This window comes from Mus pahari, chromosome 5 (genome assembly GCF_900095145.1).
Source record: "Mus pahari chromosome 5, PAHARI_EIJ_v1.1, whole genome shotgun sequence".
Classification (NCBI taxonomy): domain Eukaryota; kingdom Metazoa; phylum Chordata; class Mammalia; order Rodentia; family Muridae; genus Mus; species Mus pahari.
In genome coordinates this window covers 143,845,452-143,862,978 of record NC_034594.1, presented here as the reverse complement: position 1 = coordinate 143,862,978, position 17,527 = coordinate 143,845,452, and the positions used below count along the sequence as shown (strand labels likewise).

The window sequence follows — 17,527 nt, the reverse complement described above, 5'->3', positions numbered from 1 at the left end:
AAGAAGAAGAAGAAGAAGAAAAGAGAGAGAGAGAGAGAGAGAGAGAGAGAGAGAGAGAGAGAGAGAGAGAAAGAGCGTGCGCGCGTGCGTGCACAAGCAAGCGGGCAGACAGACAGACAGGCAGGCACAGTATTGAGGCATGAACTGCCTGGCAATGGAATGCTAGTGAACTTAAATTCTGAGGCTTGTTATCCCAGTGCTTAAAAAAGGGAGGGTGGGGCTGGAGAGATGGTTCAGTGGGTAAGAGCACCCGACTGCTCTTCCGAAGGTCCTGAGTTCAAATCCCAGCAACCACACGGTGGCTCACAACCATCCATAAGGAGATCTGATGCCCTCTTCTGAAGTGTCTGAAGACAGCTACAGTGTACTTACATATAATAAATAAATAAATAAATCTTTTTAAAAAGAAAGAAAGAAAGAAAGAAAGAAAGAAAGAAAGAGAGAAAGAAAGAAATGGAGGGTCAATGGACTCTCTGGCCAGTCATCCTAGCCTACCTGGTGAGTTCCAGGCCACGTGAAAAACCTTGTGTCAAAGAACAAAGTTGACTGTGCCTCTTCAGGTCTTGCAATATATCTCTTTAAATTCTCCAGCATTTTCAATGCTACGCAATTCATGGCTCAATGCTTCTGAACACACTACTTCTAACGGGAGAAAAAAAAAATTCATCACGTGACTAACTTTTCCCAGCCTTTAGAATTAAGCCAAAGAATCTAGAAAATAGAAGCAAATTAGCATTTAGAGAGATTGTTCAGATCATGTGCATGTACGTGTCTCTGTGTGAGATCAGGCGCTCGAGTGCGGAGGCCATCTCTCCAGCCCTAACTAGCATTTGTTAAACACGCTCTGTAGTCTCTGTATTTCGTCAGGGTGGAAAAACAGACAGACAGACAAATGGATTTTCTTGCCTAGTACTCTAGTTATGAAATGGGAACTACTGTGTTTTTACAGATAGAGGAAGGTAAAGGTAACAAGGGAAACCATATGTAATCAGACATACAAATCAAACACAGGTCTTTCTGATTCCAGGCCAGGAAACTATCCTAACCATTCCACTACCCACTGACTGTTCCCTTTCCTACTTATCTGCCATATCCTACATCTACACTACTTTGGACTCTCTCTCTAAACTGCAAGAAAGTTCATTATGTGCAGAAGTTTTTAGTGTAGGCTTGGAGAAATGGCTCCAAGGACCTACATGGTAGCTAATAGGCAGTTATCAGGGGTTTTGACCACTCTTCTGGCCTCTGAGGGCTCCTGAACACATGTGGTATATACACATACACATACACATACACATGCAAACACACATAAAGTCTTTGTTTTTATTTGTCTTTCTATCTGCCTCATTTGTTTTTAAGACTGTTTTACTCTGTAACCCAGGCTAGCCTGGAACTGACAGGGTAATCCAGGGGGATTATGGGTATAGGCCACCACACTTGGTTGTGACCAAGTTTAAGACAAGGTCTATTTCATTTAGACGTTTCTCTGTGTTAAGCAAAGCCAAACACAAGACAGACTCTCCAAAGCATTACCTTTTCCCTTCCCACTATGTCAGAGGCTACGTCTTCCATCTCCAGAATTTCCCTGCACTTCACTTCTCTTTGGACACTTACTTTCCAACTCACAGTAGAACTGTAACCACCCAACAGACTATGCTCTTTGACAGCATGGGTTTTAAATTCTTTACGCTGATAAGTTTACCTGTAGTAATTGTTCAACAACCAACTGACAAATGTGCCTATGATTAAAATAACTCTCCAATACACAAATATCTCAACACGGGCCTCCATCCCAGATCCCACACACAGCTCAAGGCTTTTCCATTAAACCCACCAAACTACACCCCTAGCTTCAACTATTTTCATTTCAATTGTGTGACTCTTCTAATATCAATTAAACACTAGTCCCACGACTAACCAACCATGGTCCCCATACCACAAAGAGCTTTCTGATTAACTTGTCAGATGTATCCCAATGTTATGAAGAGCAGAAGCAAACTTGGATTAGAAAACGGTTTCTGCCCGCTTCCGAAATGTCAGTCTTTGCATAAGAGACCACGGTGAGCAAGCTCGAGGCCAGCCTAGGCCATTTAGTAAAACCGTGTCTCAAAAGACGAAATAATCCGAGCCTATAATCCCAGGATATGGGAGGCAGAGGCAAGCGAATCTCTTGTGAGTTCCAGGCCAGTTTGGGCTACATAATTCCGGAAAAGCCAAGTCCCGACCTGACCCTATAGCAACCCTCATCCCCACCTCCAAGACAAAACAAACAAACAAACAAACAAACAAATAAACCAAACCACAGACTCCTTAGTCAAAATATTTACAGAACACTAAACTGTTCAGAATCCTTGTCACGTGGCTCTGCAGCGTGTTGGGGATGGTGAACACGGGTTTAGAGTCATGGACTAAATAAGCCCCTCACTGACTAAGAACAGCCTGGGATTCGTTATTAGATGCCACGCCAAACACCATACCCTCGTTAGGGTACCTCGGAGAGGTGGCAAACGACGATCCATCTCCTCGGGGACCTGGGAAACCCTCCCAGATCCTGTAGCTCAGGGCTTTCTCCCTCGACTACCCACCCACGCCGCGGGCGTGCCTCTACCCTACCTCTCCTCTACCCAGGCCCTAGAAAGGCTCGTGATCGCCTCCAGAGACCCCCCTCTCCCCCGTGCGTGACCACGGCGACCCTGGAAAAGACTGAAGGCCCCTCCGAGCCACAAATCCTGTCCCCTGCACGAACTCGACACCGACCCGGGTGCCCTGTGCGCTCGCGGCTCCTCACCTGCTCCGCCGACACCGCCCCCTTCCCCGCGCCGCTACCGCCGCTCTTGCCCACACGACCGCTGCTGTCCGCCATCTTCCCCACCTGCAGGCTTTCCGGCCTGCGCACTCTCACTGCGTCACGTCCGGCTTGGTGGTTACCGCCCACTTGCTCCTGCGCTTCTGGCTCCTGGCCGCTCTTGAGATACGACCCTGCGAATGGTTTTGGCGGTGTCTTCATGTAGGACCAACTCCCCAACCCTGCCCGCTGCGGTGAATTCCACCTGCGATGCTTTTACTTGTGCAACAGAGATTCTTGCCCGGGGGGAGAGGCGGGGAACGACGCGCTAATTAGAGGGCGGGGGCTCGGGTTGGGATCTGGTGTTGTACCCATCTACCCACCACGAGATGGTGGAGATCTAGGGAGGGTGATCTCTCCCTCTGAGAAAGTTACGTGTTGAGTCTATAAAGCTGTGCAGGAGACACAGCCGAGAAGAGAGAATTGGGTAAACGAGGAAGGTTCCATGAGATGAACTGCGGAAACGTTTGGCAAAGGAAAAGGGCTTCAGTTTTAATGTGAGAGCGCTGGAAGTTGAGGTATTAAGGCACCTATCATAGTCGCTTCTCCCATTTTCCCATGTTATGATCTCTTTTCATAGCTACTAGTAGTAAAAAGTATTTTCGAAGCCTTGGGGGAGGGGATTACTGGCCAGGCCTGGAAATGGCAGAGAATTTTAGAAACTTACGGCTTGAAAGAGGGTTAGGTGTCCTGATTTCTCACCTTCTTCAGGCTGGGCTTCATCACCAGGCCTCCTCACCAACTCCTGTCTCTTCTGTGTACCGGATACCGATTACTTCGAACCCCAGTACTTTGTACCCATCCCAGGTAACACATTTTGTAATGATCTCTCTCTGGCACATAGCTGCTTAGCCCATGTTTATTAACTTCATAATGGGAGACAGATATCTGCCATCCACCAAACATTTAATGAGTGAACTCCAGTAGCTCTAGGGTTATTATGCTCTGTATGAATGAAAACAAGTTGCTGGGGACACTTGTAATGCCAGCACTCAGAAACAGGAGGATCAACCAGGAGATTAAGGTCATCCCCAGCTACATAGAAAGGCCTGCCTGGACTACAAAAGACCGGGTCTCAAAAAAAAAAAAAAAAAAAACCTGAGGCTACTGCCTGTGTCGTTTGTTCACAGGCCCAGACCCATGTCCTCATCAACTTCCTGGGAGCTGCCCCTGGTGGCTGTGTGCCAGGTAACATCAACACCAAACAAGCAAGAGAACTTTAAAACATGTGCTGAGCTGGTTCAAGAGGCTGCCAGACTGGGTGCTTGCCTGGCCTTTCTGCCTGAGGCATTTGACTTTATTGCACGAAATCCTGCCGAGACATTACTCCTGTCCGAACCACTGGATGGGGATCTTTTGGGCCAATATAGGCAGCTTGCCAGGTACAAGGGTAGGGTTTGGGGGGGAGGGCGGTGTAGAACTCTCTGTTCCTGGATTGCCACATAGAGGGGGTAGAGTGTTCAGTGTCCCTTTCCCCCTCCAATCCCCCCTCAGGGAATGTGGGATCTGGCTGTCCTTGGGCGGTTTCCACGAACGTGGCCAAGACTGGGAGCAGAATCAGAAAATCTACAATTGTCATGTACTTCTGAACAGCAAGGGTGAGACGTCATAGCCCTTTAGTTTGCCTCTTCCCAGGCTTCTCTACCTTTCCTCAACTCAGATCTTCAGCATTTCCTTCTCAACTGCTTGGCCTTAGGGGTTTTATGCTTCTGTTCTCAGTCTACAAATTACTCTTTGGGAGAAGAGCTAAGCTGGACTTGCAGTGTCTGTACTATTGCCCCCCCCCCTTACTCTAGGATCAGTAGTGGCCAGTTACAGGAAGACACATCTGTGTGATGTAGAGATCCCAGGTCAGGGGCCCATGAGAGAAAGCAACTATACCAAGCCTGGAGGCACTCTTGAGCCACCTGTCAAGACACCGGCTGGCAAGGTGGGAGTTTGAAAAGGAAATGGGACTATGTTGAAAAGTGGTAATGTCCCCTGTTGGTGTAGGATAATGAAGACACTCAATGTTATATTGAATGGGACAGGGAAGATGAGTGGGTTGTTTCTCATTTCAGGTTGGTCTAGCAATCTGTTATGACATGCGGTTCCCTGAACTTTCTTTGAAATTGGCTCAAGCTGGGGCAGAAATACTTACTTATCCTTCAGCCTTTGGATCTGTTACAGGCCCAGCCCACTGGGAGGTAGGAGAATGCCTCTTCATAACATATAGGCCTCCTTTAACCTTATATTTAGTAGTGGGAGCATAGTAGTACAAACCTAAATCCAAGCACTTCAGTGGATAGCTACAGGTTCAAATCCAGAATGTCTTGACTCAAAAACAAAACAAAATAGAAGCTGGGCAGTGGGGATGCACACCTTTAAGCCCAGCACTTGGGAGGCAGAAGCAAGTGGATCTCCAAGTTTGAGACCAGCCTGGTCTACAGAGTGGGTTCCAGGACAGCCAGGGCTATACAGAGAAACCCTGTCTCAAAAACAAAAAAGCAACCCACACCTTCAAAGAGTGGGGCATGGTGGTGCGTGCTCTTTATCTCAGCACTGTGAGGCAAAGGCAAGCAGATCTGTGGGTCTAGGCCAGCCAGGGTTACACAGGGAGACCTTATCTCAAAAAGTACAAAACACATACACTCCTTTCTACTTGATTTTCTTCCTTCTCATCTGGTGAGGAAATTCATTTCTTAGCTAGGTGTGAGTCATGTTAGAGTTAGTTATTAACTCTAGTTGGTCAATGAGAAGATTGGGCCCACAGTGCCCGCTTTTTTTTTTTTTTTTTTTTTTTTTTTTTTGGTTTTTTGAGACAGGGTTTCTCTGTGTAGTTCTGGCTGTCCTGGAACTCACTTTGTAGACCAGGCTGGCCTCGAACTCAGAAATCCGCCTGCCTCTGCCTCCCAACAGTGCCCGCTTCTTGTCACTTGCCTATGAAATGCCGTATGTCCTTGAGTCAACGAGTGTCTCATCCTCAGGTGCTGCTGCGGGCCCGCGCCATTGAATCTCAGTGCTATGTAATAGCAGCAGCGCAGTGTGGACGCCACCACGAAACAAGAGCAAGTTATGGCCACAGCATGGTGGTTGACCCCTGGGGCACAGTGGTGGCTCGCTGCTCCGAGGGACCAGGCCTCTGCCTTGCTCGAATTGATCTCCACTTTCTACAACAGATGCGCCAACACCTGCCTGTGTTCCAGCACCGCAGACCTGATCTCTATGGCAGTCTGGGCCATCCACTCTCTTAATGCTTTTAACTTCTGTTAAGACACACATATGCCAACTGTGAAGTGTTGCTACTGTGACTTGTAGGCAGGACACAAGCACAGTTCCCTTCACTTGCAGAACTTTAACCTCTCTTAATGGAACACAGGCTCAATCAAGTCCATGGGAAAGAAGAGACTTTGACCTGACCTCAGATTTCAGTTTCGGAAAAGTGGAATTTTATATAGTCACTGTTTATTTCATGAAAACTGAAGTTATGCTGAGGGCTGAGCAGCACTGGCATTGAAAAAAAAATAATTATCATAATGTCTGGACTTGTCTTTTGGGGGCTGGAAGGGGAGGTGGGATTGTACCTGCTTGACTGGACTTTACTCCTCAGCCTCCCGCCTCACACAGGCCTCCCTCCCTAAGAAAGTGCAGTGCTCAGTGCGTGTACTAGCCCTGTTCTCCACAGGCTGGGAGAAGGGAGGGCAGAGGAGCAGGAGGAGGAGCAGATACTAAATACCCCACCTTCTCTCAAGCCAGAAGGAAGTAGAGGGAGAGGGCCTTGGGGTGGGGTAAGAGTTATTTTCACTGGAAAAGGAAGGAAAATGTCCCCCCCCCCCTTCTTCAGAGAAAGTGTACTGTAACTAGCAGCCTCTACTCCACCCGTCCCGTGTACTGGTGTCCACATACACATCGCAGCTGGGAGGGGATTAGGCTGGCCCAGTCCTCTGTAAGTCTGCTGAACATTTGACAAGGGGACAAAGAGGGATCCACAGGACAGCAGTTTCCAGCTGTGGAATGAGGGAAAGGCAGAGAGGAGCAGCACCGAGGCCAGGAGAGACTGCAAAGGGCCACAGCTTCTCTGTTTTTAAAAAATTCTATAATTTGGAAGAAGGTGGTAATTAATTTCCAAAATACACTTCAGAGTCCCACCTTCCACATAGCTCCTTTACTCACAGCCCTTTGGTTTTTCAGACAAAATTTAAGAGCCCTCATAAAGCCATAAGTATTGATTACCCCTCAATGCACCTGAAAGCAGTGTTCAATCCCTTATAAAGGCTGTGTTCCAGAGACCCTGTCCCTATGCACTTGTCTTACGGCTCAGTGGTAAGGTGGCTGTAGACACACATTAGGGTAAGTGGCAACAGGAAACGGGGAAGCCCAGGCACATGGGTGCAGGGAGGGCAGGGACACCACTTCTACCTTCCTTTGTCTTTTCCTTTAAAAAAAAAAAAAAAAAAAAAAGGGCAAAAAGTGGAAAAAAATCGATAAGTCAATGACAAAAAAAAAAAAAAAAAAAAAAAAAAAGAAAAAAAAAAAGGCGGTGATTGGTTGGAAAGGGTAGAGAACAAACCCCAGAACAGTATTCAGCTCCAGAGGTGTCGGAGCGAACAGTCCCCAGAAAGGTGAGAAGGGGAAAGGTCAGGGTAATGCTTGCAGCATCAAGTTCCTCAGGAGTTTCTGTCGGCCCAGCTCATAGTCCTCCTCATCAACGTTCACCAGCAGCTTGATGGCTTCATGGCCCACAGCTTGCTTGAGAGAGTCTGTGATGAAGACACCTTTCAGTGCCTCTAATAATGAGCCATTAATGTAGTCTCGCCAGAATGCATCGAGGTAGGTGAGCTCAGAGAACTTGATGTCACAGATGATGGAGCCCAGGTCCCGGGACTTGAGGATAGTGTTGGCCTGGTTAAAGCGCTCAAACTGGCGCTCAAGTGGGTCCTGCTTATTGGAGAAGACATTGCCTTGCAGAGCAGTCTCGTGCTGGCAGTATTCCGCCCGAACTCGGAGCCTGATGTCTGGGGGAAATTTAAGGAGCATGGGTTATAATAAGGATTGTGTTTACAAGCGAAGCTAGAAAAGCAAGCAAGAACAGCTGAGACCCTCCCTCTTCTTGCAGCTTCTTTACCTTTCCCCAGAACCAGTTCTTCTCTTGAAGCCCTGGCCTTAATGCTGGAGCTGCCCTACAATGACTCTGCTCAGGCCACTCACAAACAGCACCTTGTTAGAAGATCTGTCTTATTAAAAAGTTGCACAAATTTACTTTAATTCTGTCTTGACTTGGTTCATCCTATATAAGAATGACGGCATTCCTTTAATAGTAACTAAAAAGATTTGTAATATACCATTGCCGAAAAGAACAGTTCTCATGAAAACTAACCCTGACCTGAAAACAGCCAAGATTGCCTTGCACTGAACTAGACTGCCCGTTATCCCAGGAGATCTTTATAGTTTCCCTCAAGTCTACATCTCTAAAGTCTTTCAATTTCCTCACCACATGTCTGCTTTTCCTTCGGGTCTGGTGTCACCGACTTCCGGCGTTTTCGCTGGCTCCCAAGTGTGGTTCTCCCTCGGGCTGGCCGCTTACTACACATTTGAGAACCCGAAGTGGGGCAGCACACCACAGGATAGTGGGGAGGCACTGAGCAGAAAGTAAGTGGGAAAACACGGTTTGACAAGTAGAACTTCAAATCCTTCATTTGGAATAGACAAAGGAACCATCTAGGCTTGAGAACAAAAGCAGTGTTGGCGATATAACCTGAAGGCTGAGGGGTATGCCCAGTGATCAATGTTTGCCAAGCATTCATGAATATCTGGACTCAGCCCTAGCAATGGGGTGGCAGGTGGTACGCACTAAGTATGGTGGAAGAAATCTATAATCTGAGCACTTAAGGGTGAAGGAAGAAAGCCAGGTGGTAGTGCACATCTTTAATTCCAGCACTTGGGAGGCAGAGGCAGAGGCAATCGAATCTCTTGAGTTCAAGGCCAGTATGGTCTACAGAGTGAGTTCTAGGACAGCCAAAGCTTTACAAAGAAACCCTGTCTCAAAAAACAAAAACAGAGAAACAAAAAAGGTGAAGGAAGGAAGGCCAACTTGGCCTATACAGGGTTCAACATCTACCAAGCTAAATAGAAGTCCCAAAAATAAAAGTTGGGGCTGCAGAGATGACTCAGTGGTTAGGAGCACTTGTGGTTCTTGCAGAGGACCCAGATTCACCTACATGGTTGCTAACAGTTTGAGGGGATCTGACATCCTCTTCTGACCTCTACAGGCACCAGGTACACACAAGGCACACATGCAAATATGCAGGCAAACAGTCATACAGAAAAAAATTTTTTTAAAACTGACCTAGGGTCTAGAGTGATGGCTTAACCTACATGCAGACAGTATACTTATACACATAAATTGATTCTTAAAAAGTAACCTAAAAGGAGAGCAAACACTAGACCTAGACAAAGTATACTTCATCTGCTTTGTGTGTGTCCATGGTCACATAGATGTGTTCCTATGTGAGTGTGCCTCGTGTGAAGGCCAGAGGCCAGCATTAGGTGTCTTCCTCAATCCTTTCCCCATCTTTTTTTTTTTTTTTTTTAGATTTATTTATTTATTATATGTAAGTACACTGTAGCTGTCTTCAGACACTCCACAAGAGGGCATCAGATCTTGTAACGGATGGTTATGAGCTACCATGTGGTTGCTGGGATTTGAACTCCGGACCTTCGGAAGAGCAGTCGGGTGCTCTTACCCACTGAGCCATCTCACCAGCCCTCCCCATCTTTTTTTAGACCAGGGCTTTCACTGAGCCTTGAGTTCACCAGTGTGCAGAGGCTTGCTGCCTCTATGAGCTCCAGGGATCTGCCTGTCTCTCCCTCCAACACTGAGATTGCAGACACTTTATTACCCAGCTTTGTCTGTGTGGGTGCTGGGAACCTGAACTCAGGTCTTCATGCGTATGCAGCTGGCACTTTACCAAGTGAGCCATTTCCCCAGCTTCTGATTGTCTTTACTGGGGTAGATGAAGAGGGACTGTATCCTCTCAATGATGTTGGCCCAGCCACACATGTGATGGAAACAATGTTATCCTGCTTATGGAAATTACAAGTAGTATCTTCTCACCTGTTTTAGAGGGCTGGGGAGGCCTCGGTTCTGGGTCACTGAGGGCTCTGGGGGTCACATAGCGAATTGATGTTTCCTCCAGATACTTGTCTACAAGATCAGGGCACACTGCAGGAGGAAAAGGAGTCACTCAAGAAAAAGTACATATCTTTCTTCTCCCAAAGGATCTCCATTCTCCTAGGTATTCCCCAGGTCAAGACCGCCCTGCCCTGTAGACTCCTGCACTACTCACTCCTGGCATCCCACCAAGGTTCTCTTAGTCACGTGTCCCCAGACCCCATAAGCCCTCACCAGCTCGTCTCTTCTTGAGAGTAACATAGGGCAGCAAGTCATGGCGAGTGATGATGCGCAGCAGCTGCAGCACCTGGCGAAAGTTACTCTCGTCACAGCGGCCCTGGCGCTCCAGTGCCAATAAGAAGTCACGTCCATTTCGGATGAGTCCACGTTCATGGTCATCAATAACATCAACAAAAAGGAAGGAAAGCACGCGGACATCTCTGTGTGTTAGGTGGGTGCCCACGATGTCGAACATGCGGTGGAGGCTATACAGCCCATGTTCCTGCTCCCCACGCTCTTCGGGCCACACCTGGCTTGCCCGCCTCTTTAGGCCCGCCATGCTAGAGGCTCAGAAATAGAATGCTTTCCAGAATCTCTGCTTAGCAGCTGCAGTCTCCAGTGATCTGTAAGAGAGGACAAGATTCCATGAGCCATGCACTGGTAGCCATCAATTTTATTTATCTGTATTGTCTTAACATGCTACTAACAAAGCACAGCTTAATATGTTTATTAAATATCATAAAGTGTTTATGCTAGGTGTGGCGGTATAGGCCTTTCATCTCAGCACTCAGGATGTAGGGGCAAGGAGATCACAGAGTGCCAGGACAGTCAGGACTACAGAGACCCTGTCTCAAAAAAGCAAAAAACAGGGCTGGTGAGATGGCTCGGTGGGTAAGAGCACCCAACTGCTCTTCCGAAGGTCCGGAGTTCAAATCCCAGCAACCACATGGTGGCTCATAACCATCCGTAACAAGATCTGACGTCCTCTTGTGGACTGTCTGAAGACAGCTACAGTGTACTCACATATAATAAATAAATAAATCTTAAAAAAAAAAAAAGAAAAAAAGAAAAAAGCAACAATAACAAAAAGCAAAACAAACAAAAGAACAATGCTAGAACTCTTCACATTCAACAGATGATGCCCGAGTCGAGCTCCTACAAGGGATACAAGTCAGTTCCTGGAATGAGAATGCCTTGTGTGATTTTAGTACGACATAGGTCAGACATTTCTGCTGCAGCTAGGCATGAGAGTATACACCTATAATTACAGCACTCAGGAGCCAGAGGCAGGAGAATTACCCTAAGTTTGAAGCCCTTCTGATCTGCACAGCGAGTTTCATCCTGCCAGAGAGATAAGGTAGACCCTATCTCAAAAGCAAAATCAGTCAGTCTGGTAAAGCTGCCTACAGCCCCTGCACTTGAGGTGGGCTCAAGGAGGCTCATGAGTCAGCTACAGGGCAAGGCCAGCCTGGGCTACATGAAACTGTCTCAAAGCTAGTTTGCTGGTCGGTCGGTTGGTTGTTTTTTTAATGTTATCCCAACGTTCCCCTCGTCTCCAAAACACTACTTTCAGTCCCTGAACTAAACACCGATTTGCTGGGCATGGGGATACATGCCTGCAGTTACAATTCAGGAGATCAGGGCGGGAGATCTGATTCCAGACCAACCTGGTCTATACTCAAACTGTCTCACAGAAACAACAACAAATATACATAGTAACAGAACAATATTTAGGTGTAGCAGTGTACCCCTTTGAACCTAGAACTCAGGAGGATCTCTGTGAATGTGGAACCAATCTAGTGTTCCACAGAGTTTTAGGCCAGCCAGGGATAAATAACATAACCCTGTCTCAAAAGGGGTTAGAGGTGTTAATGGTTAAGAGCACCAGCTGTTCCTCCAGAAGACCTTAAGTTCAATTCCCAGCACCCACAGGGATAGGCTTCATCCACCTGTAACTCAGCTCTGGCCTGAGACCTCAATAGGCACCTTCAGTCACACACATAACTAAATAAAAATTAAAATTCTCTTTTTTGGGGCTGGTGAGATGGCTCAGCGGGTAAGAGCACCGACTGCTCGTCCAAAGGTCCTGAGTTCAAATCCCAGCAACCACATAGTGGCTCAGTACCTTTCTGTAATGAGATCTGATGCTCTCTTCTGGTGTGTCTGAAGGCAGCTACAGTGTACTTACATATAATAAATAAATAAATCTTTAAAAAAAAATTCTCTTTTTTGGAATGGTGGTAGACAGCTTTAATCCCAGTAAACAGAGGAAGGCAAATCTCTATGAGGTTCCAGGCCAGCCAAAACTACACAGTGAGACCTTGTCTCAAACCAGTTTAAATCTTTTTTTAAAAGACTAACAAAAGAGGGGCTGAGTTCAATTTCCAACAATCACATGGTGGCTGAAAACCATCTGTAATGGGATCCAATGCCCTCTTTTGGTGTGTCTGAAGACAGTGACAGTGTACTCATACATTATGTAAAAAATAAATATTAAAAAAAATAAAATTACATTTTCCTATTCCCAAGCAGTTCATTTATTTCCATTTTTTTCTCTTTATTTTTATTTTGTTCTATTATTATTTTTGGTTTGGATTTTGGTTTTTTTGAGACAGGGTTTCTCTATATAGCCCTGGCTGTCCTGGAACTCACTCTGTAGACCAGGCTGGCCTTGAACTCCCAGAGATCCACTTGGGATTAAAAACATGTGCTACCACCTTCCAGGCTCATTTCTTAAATATAGGCAAAACTGAAAAGTAAACAATTCAATCTTTGCTACAGAAGCTGAATCAGATGAACAGTTGTAAGTCACTAGTTAGAACTAGTTTAAATTCTGATTGTGTCATTAAAGACTTTAGCTATGTGACTTTAATCATGTCCCTTAACTTTAAAGGCTCAGTGGCAAGTGACTATAGTGGCACATGACATAATCTCAGCTCATGAAACAGAAAGGTTGAGCTGGGCAGTGGTGGCGCACATCTTTAATCCCAGCACTTGGGAGGCAGAGGCAGGCGGATTTGAGTTCGAAGCCAGCCTGGTCTACAGAGTGAGTTCCAGGACAGCCAGGGCTACACAGAGAAACACTGTTTCAAAAACAAAACAAACAAACAAAAGAAACAGGAAGGTTGGGAGTCTGGGTCCAGTCTGGGCCTTAGGGTCTCAAAAACAGAATATAAACACAAAACAAAACCTAACAGTTCCTTACAGATGGCATATAACAAACCCTTGTCAAAGATCAATCACAGCTCTGTGCTTGATTCACAAATTTATCATGGGTAATGTCATCAACCAATCATCTAGAGCTAACAGTTTTCACCTCCACTTTACAGTCATTCATACCAACTGTCTTTCAGGACACTTGTGTACCGAGTACCATTCCGCCCTGACCACAACTCCAGCCAGTCAGTCAGTTCTTAAGTCCTACTGTAGCATACACAGTATCCCTTAAATGTGCCCTTTCTTTCACTTTACTGTCATTGTCATGGTTCAGATTGTCCCATTGTCTCAACTCTACTACTGCAACTTGCTCTCTTCTATTTGTAACATTTTTTATTACATTTATTTACTTTGTGTGTGTGCATATGTGTGTGTGTACCACAGTGCACGTGTGGAGGTCACAGGACACCTTTCAGGGGTCAGTCCTCTCTTCCCACTGAATGGGTCCCAGGGATGGAGGTCAGGTTATCAGGCTTGGTAACAAGTGCCTAAGCCTGCTGAGCCATCTCACCAGCTCCTGAAAATGACTCTTTCAACAAGTCTGTTCTCCAAATCTTTTAACTTCATTTTTGACACAAGATCTCAAGATGTAGCTCAGACTGGCCTTCAACTTGCTATATAACCTAAGTAGGCACTGAACTTTCAGTCCCCCTGCCTAAGCCTCCTGAATGACACGATTACAGGCATGCACTACCACCATCAAAACTTTTGGGGGAACAGTGGTTTTCTTGACAGGGTTTCTCTATGTATCCCTGGCTGTCCTGGAACACTCTATGTAAACCAGGGTGGTTCCAACTGCCTGCCTCTGTATCCTGAGCACTGGGATTAAAGGTATGCACCATCTCACCATCGGTCCTAACCTACCAAAATCTATCCCCACGTTTAGCTGCTAACATCTAAAATAAAAACCTGAGCTGAGGATACGAGGGAGGAGGAATCCAGCCCTTTCAGTCTAAGAAGGTTTCAAGTTCCGTATACTGTCTACCCAGCCTTCCAGAGCAGCCTGCTTATCTTCCTCCCCTACCATTTTATTAACCATTAGTTTCCCAACATTACCCATTTGGTTAGTTTACATATACTATGTAATTCATTCATTCTTCTATACTTTTCTCCAGTCTATTCTCTTTGCCTGCATTCCCTTTCTCCTCTGTCTATCTCACATCCCTGTAAGTCCCTCTTTTTTTAGATGGCTAACTCAGAAGACCCAACTCACTCTAGGTGGTGGTAGTGCATGCTTTTAATCCCAGCTCTATGAGTTTGAGGCCAGCCTAGTCTACAGAAAGAGTTCTAGGAGAGTCAGGACTACACAAAGAAAACCTGTGTCCAAAATCAAAAGAGAACCAAAAAAAAAAAAAAAAAAAAAAAGCAAGCAAGCAAACAAAATCCAGCAAAAGCAGAGGTAAGCATATCTCAATGAGTTTGAGGCCAGCTACTAAGACATCTCAGAAACTTTCTATCTCCAAGGATGACTTAAGTGGTCCTCTCCTGTGCTCTTATAGAAAACTGAACACTTCTTTTACATCAGTGTACTAAAATTATTTAGATCCTGCACGATTTATGAAGTAGCGCTAAATCAAAGTCATCTTTATTTATATTCATAATACTTAGTAGTAGGCAGCTGTAGCAGCAGCCTGTTGTTGAGAACTGAACTTAATTTCCAGGAGGTCAATACAAGCAACGCCAGTTGAAAACCAAACCTATCAGAGCCCAAGAGTAAGAGAGGACCATACCCAAAAGAAACATGTAAACTAGGCATGGTGGTGCTCGTGCATGTCTATCAGCCCAGAATGAGGAAGGCTGCTGAGACAGACAACGCACACCCAAGGCCAGTCTGAGTTATACAGTGACACATGTCTCAGAATGGGGGAGGGGGAGTACGCACAGAAACACACGCAGTATTCAGTAACCATGCACATATTCTGACTAGTCAGAGCTGTCTCTATACCACAGAAAACTACTCACACCAAGCCAGCCTATTCAACAAGATGGGGTTCTGACCACTTAACATGTTGAAGATACTGGCCATGCTACAAGACAGAAAATTTAAAACTTTGGAAATAACAGTGGTAGAGAAATGCTCACCACCCATGAGGCCTTGGATTTCATTTCTAGTACCAGAAGAACAGAATGGCATCTCCTTCAGAAGAGCCACGATGGTGAGTTAGCCGAGACACGATAGAGTCTGGTCCTTTCTCCCACAGTAAGGCAACCAGGAAAGCACAGAGAGACTCATTCATTCTCGTTTGGAGAAAGGGAGGAGAATCCCAAATAAAAAATAAATATGACCCACATGTACTTCTGAAAGCCTAGGTACTTCACCCAAAGTACGGGAAACAGCTAAGAAAATCATTATTCAGACACTGGTTTGCCGTGCCTCTTCCGCTCATTTCACCTGCTGTCACTCAGCACAAATGGGGTTGGTGAGGAAAAATACCTTCTTACTCAAGTAGGCAGTGGGGGAAAACTGAGCTCCCTTCAAACCCCTGCGACTCTTCCATCGTCCCTACCCCACCTGTTCCCTTTGGCCAGCTGCTGATTATAAGGATCCCAGAGAAAACAGATGGGCAGGTTTCATATCCAACCAATCAGAAGAGCAGACTGTTGCTTGGTTTCCCTAATTCAAAGTGTCCTTAAAACCCAAGCAATTAAGAAAAACCACCCCCACATACACATACTCTGTCCCTAGAAAATGAGGCAAAATAAAGGAAAACACTATAGTCCTAATTATATAATCAATGTAATCCTGTGATAGGTCTCAATCCTCTGAGAAGTCACTCCTTCAATTGACAGGGAGCCAGTCACTGTCAAGTCCCAGATCCCAGGCCAGAGCAGCCAAGGCGCTAGGAACCATAGAGCTTCGAGGTCAGTGGCTCTCCACCTGGAGCAGTTGGCTCTGCCAGGGGACATTTGGCAATGACTGGAAACAGTTTTGATTGTCAAGATTTGTGGAGAGGGAGCTACACTACCAGAATATAATAAGGCCAAGGCACTGCTACACATCATATTAAGCATAGGATAATTACTAACAACAAAGATATCAGGACCAAAATGTCTACAGTAGTTAAGGTTGAAGAATCCTATTTTAAGAGAACCATGATGAAGGCTCAAAACGGTGCAAGTCACTTTCCTTATTAGATCTACAGAAGGAAACTATGAGGTGTCTTCACCCCGAAACAATCCCATCTTATTCTAGAAGCAGTGGTGGGCCAGTCAGACATGGGCTCTTAAGTCATGAATTCCACTACCACAGACAATCACCTCACCCCAGCAAGGCCTCCTCCATCACCTGCCCTTGCCATTCAGGTGAACAGCAGGTGGCAGACATATTCCCTCCTGTCCATCCCAGGAGGTCTACTCTGACCCAGTTCAATCTGGAGTTTTGTGGAAATAAGAAAAATGCCAACTTCAAGACAAACACAAATGCTCTTCGGTGCCATTTATAAAGTCACAAAACAAGACTAGATAGCAGGCCCTTCCTTGTTAGGTCACTACTCAGGCTTACACTAGTCAATGAAGCAAAACACAGAAGCAAGCATTTCCCAAGCCATGTCTCCCAGAATAATGCCAAGAGGCTGGCACGCAGGCTGATAGGCAGCTCTCCCCACTTAATTATCATCCAGGATTGTGCGCTAACTCAGCAACCCAGTCAGGGTGTCTAAGAATCTAACTTCAGGATGAAAAGAACATCACCAACTTCCTCTTAAAGTGAATTATACTCAGCTTTCAGTGGCCAGGGAGTTCAGTCTAGACACACACTCCTAGATCAAGACACCCCCCCACACCCCACACACCCCCCCCCCCCCGTGAAGAGAACGCCCTCCTCCAAACAGATTAACAAGAGCGCATGTGTTGGTCATCTCAAATACTGCGAAATACCAAGAGGCTAAAGCAGCAGTAGGCAGGGAAGGGTGGTGTACTCTTTTAAACCCTAGCACCTGGTAGGCAGAGGCAGGTGGATCTCTCTCTGAATTCAAAGTCAACCTGGTCTCCAGTGAGACCCTACATACAAACCAAACCAAGCCCTCACAACTATAAACAAATATACTGAACCTCTGAATGTCCTTGCTATAGTTCAAATACTAAAGTGCACATTTTTTATACTAGGGATCAAACATAGGGGCCTTGGGTTTAAGCGGGTAAGCGGTCCACCATTGAGCTACAACCCTAGCACAGAATAATTCTAGATTCTGATGAATTACTGTATTTCCTGAAGGTATAGTTCATTTTCCTTTAGTGAGGTCTGAAATAGTAAGAGCCAATAAGAGTCTATATGTACCTAAACAGTTTCTTCTTCTTCTTTTTTTTTTTTTTTTTTT

At 45.8% G+C, this 17,527-nt stretch overlaps 3 protein-coding genes across 9 annotated transcripts in view; 1 reads left to right on the top strand and 2 right to left on the bottom strand.

Annotated features, from left to right (window-relative positions):
* Positions 1-2,983, bottom strand: part of Pfdn2 (prefoldin subunit 2) — a 14,354-nt gene extending 11,371 nt beyond the window's left edge. Inside the window, exon 1 of one of the 2 annotated variants that reach the window (XM_021198890.2) lies at positions 2,789-2,983. In XM_021198890.2, the coding sequence (XP_021054549.1) occupies positions 2,789-2,863 (75 nt within the window). In that variant the 5' untranslated portion in view covers positions 2,864-2,983. Of the gene's footprint in view, positions 1-495; positions 577-2,788 lie in introns of those variants that run through there. The other variant, XM_029538891.1, reaches the window with a different exon arrangement.
* Nit1 (nitrilase 1) lies at positions 2,921-6,362 on the top strand. Of its 3 annotated transcripts, none has more exons than XM_021198054.2 (7): positions 2,921-3,039; positions 3,557-3,652; positions 3,976-4,227; positions 4,340-4,443; positions 4,642-4,775; positions 4,906-5,031; positions 5,812-6,361. In XM_021198054.2, the coding sequence occupies exons 3-7, from the start codon at positions 3,986-3,988 to the stop codon at positions 6,076-6,078; spliced, it is 873 nt and encodes a 290-aa protein (XP_021053713.1). In that variant the 5' UTR covers positions 2,921-3,039; positions 3,557-3,652; positions 3,976-3,985; the 3' UTR covers positions 6,079-6,361. The 3 variants fall into 3 exon arrangements, with proteins under 3 accessions (XP_021053713.1, XP_021053712.1, XP_029394750.1); XM_021198053.2 differs by having other exon boundaries at positions 2,929-3,007; positions 5,812-6,362; XM_029538890.1 differs by lacking the exon at positions 2,921-3,039 and adding an exon at positions 3,090-3,363.
* Positions 6,363-7,329: 967 nt separating this feature from the next.
* Positions 7,330-17,527, bottom strand: part of Dedd (death effector domain containing) — a 13,363-nt gene continuing 3,165 nt past the window's right edge. For all 4 annotated transcript variants that reach the window (XM_029539208.1, XM_029539211.1, XM_029539210.1 and 1 more), the window contains 4 exons: positions 10,230-10,618; positions 9,939-10,046; positions 8,316-8,462; positions 7,330-7,839 (listed from right to left, as the gene is read on the bottom strand). In XM_029539208.1, the coding sequence (XP_029395068.1) occupies positions 7,463-7,839; positions 8,316-8,462; positions 9,939-10,046; positions 10,230-10,554 (957 nt within the window). In that variant the 5' untranslated portion in view covers positions 10,555-10,618 and the 3' untranslated portion in view covers positions 7,330-7,462. The remainder of the gene's footprint in view (positions 7,840-8,315; positions 8,463-9,938; positions 10,047-10,229; positions 10,619-17,527) is intronic.

Coding starts and splice junctions, on each gene's coding strand:
- Nit1 (XM_021198053.2), top strand. Junction 4,776..4,905: donor TCAAGACACCGGCTGGCAAG/GTGGGAGTTTGA, acceptor TTCTCATTTCAG/GTTGGTCTAGCAATCTGTTA. Junction 5,032..5,811: donor CAGGCCCAGCCCACTGGGAG/GTAGGAGAATGC, acceptor TCTCATCCTCAG/GTGCTGCTGCGGGCCCGCGC.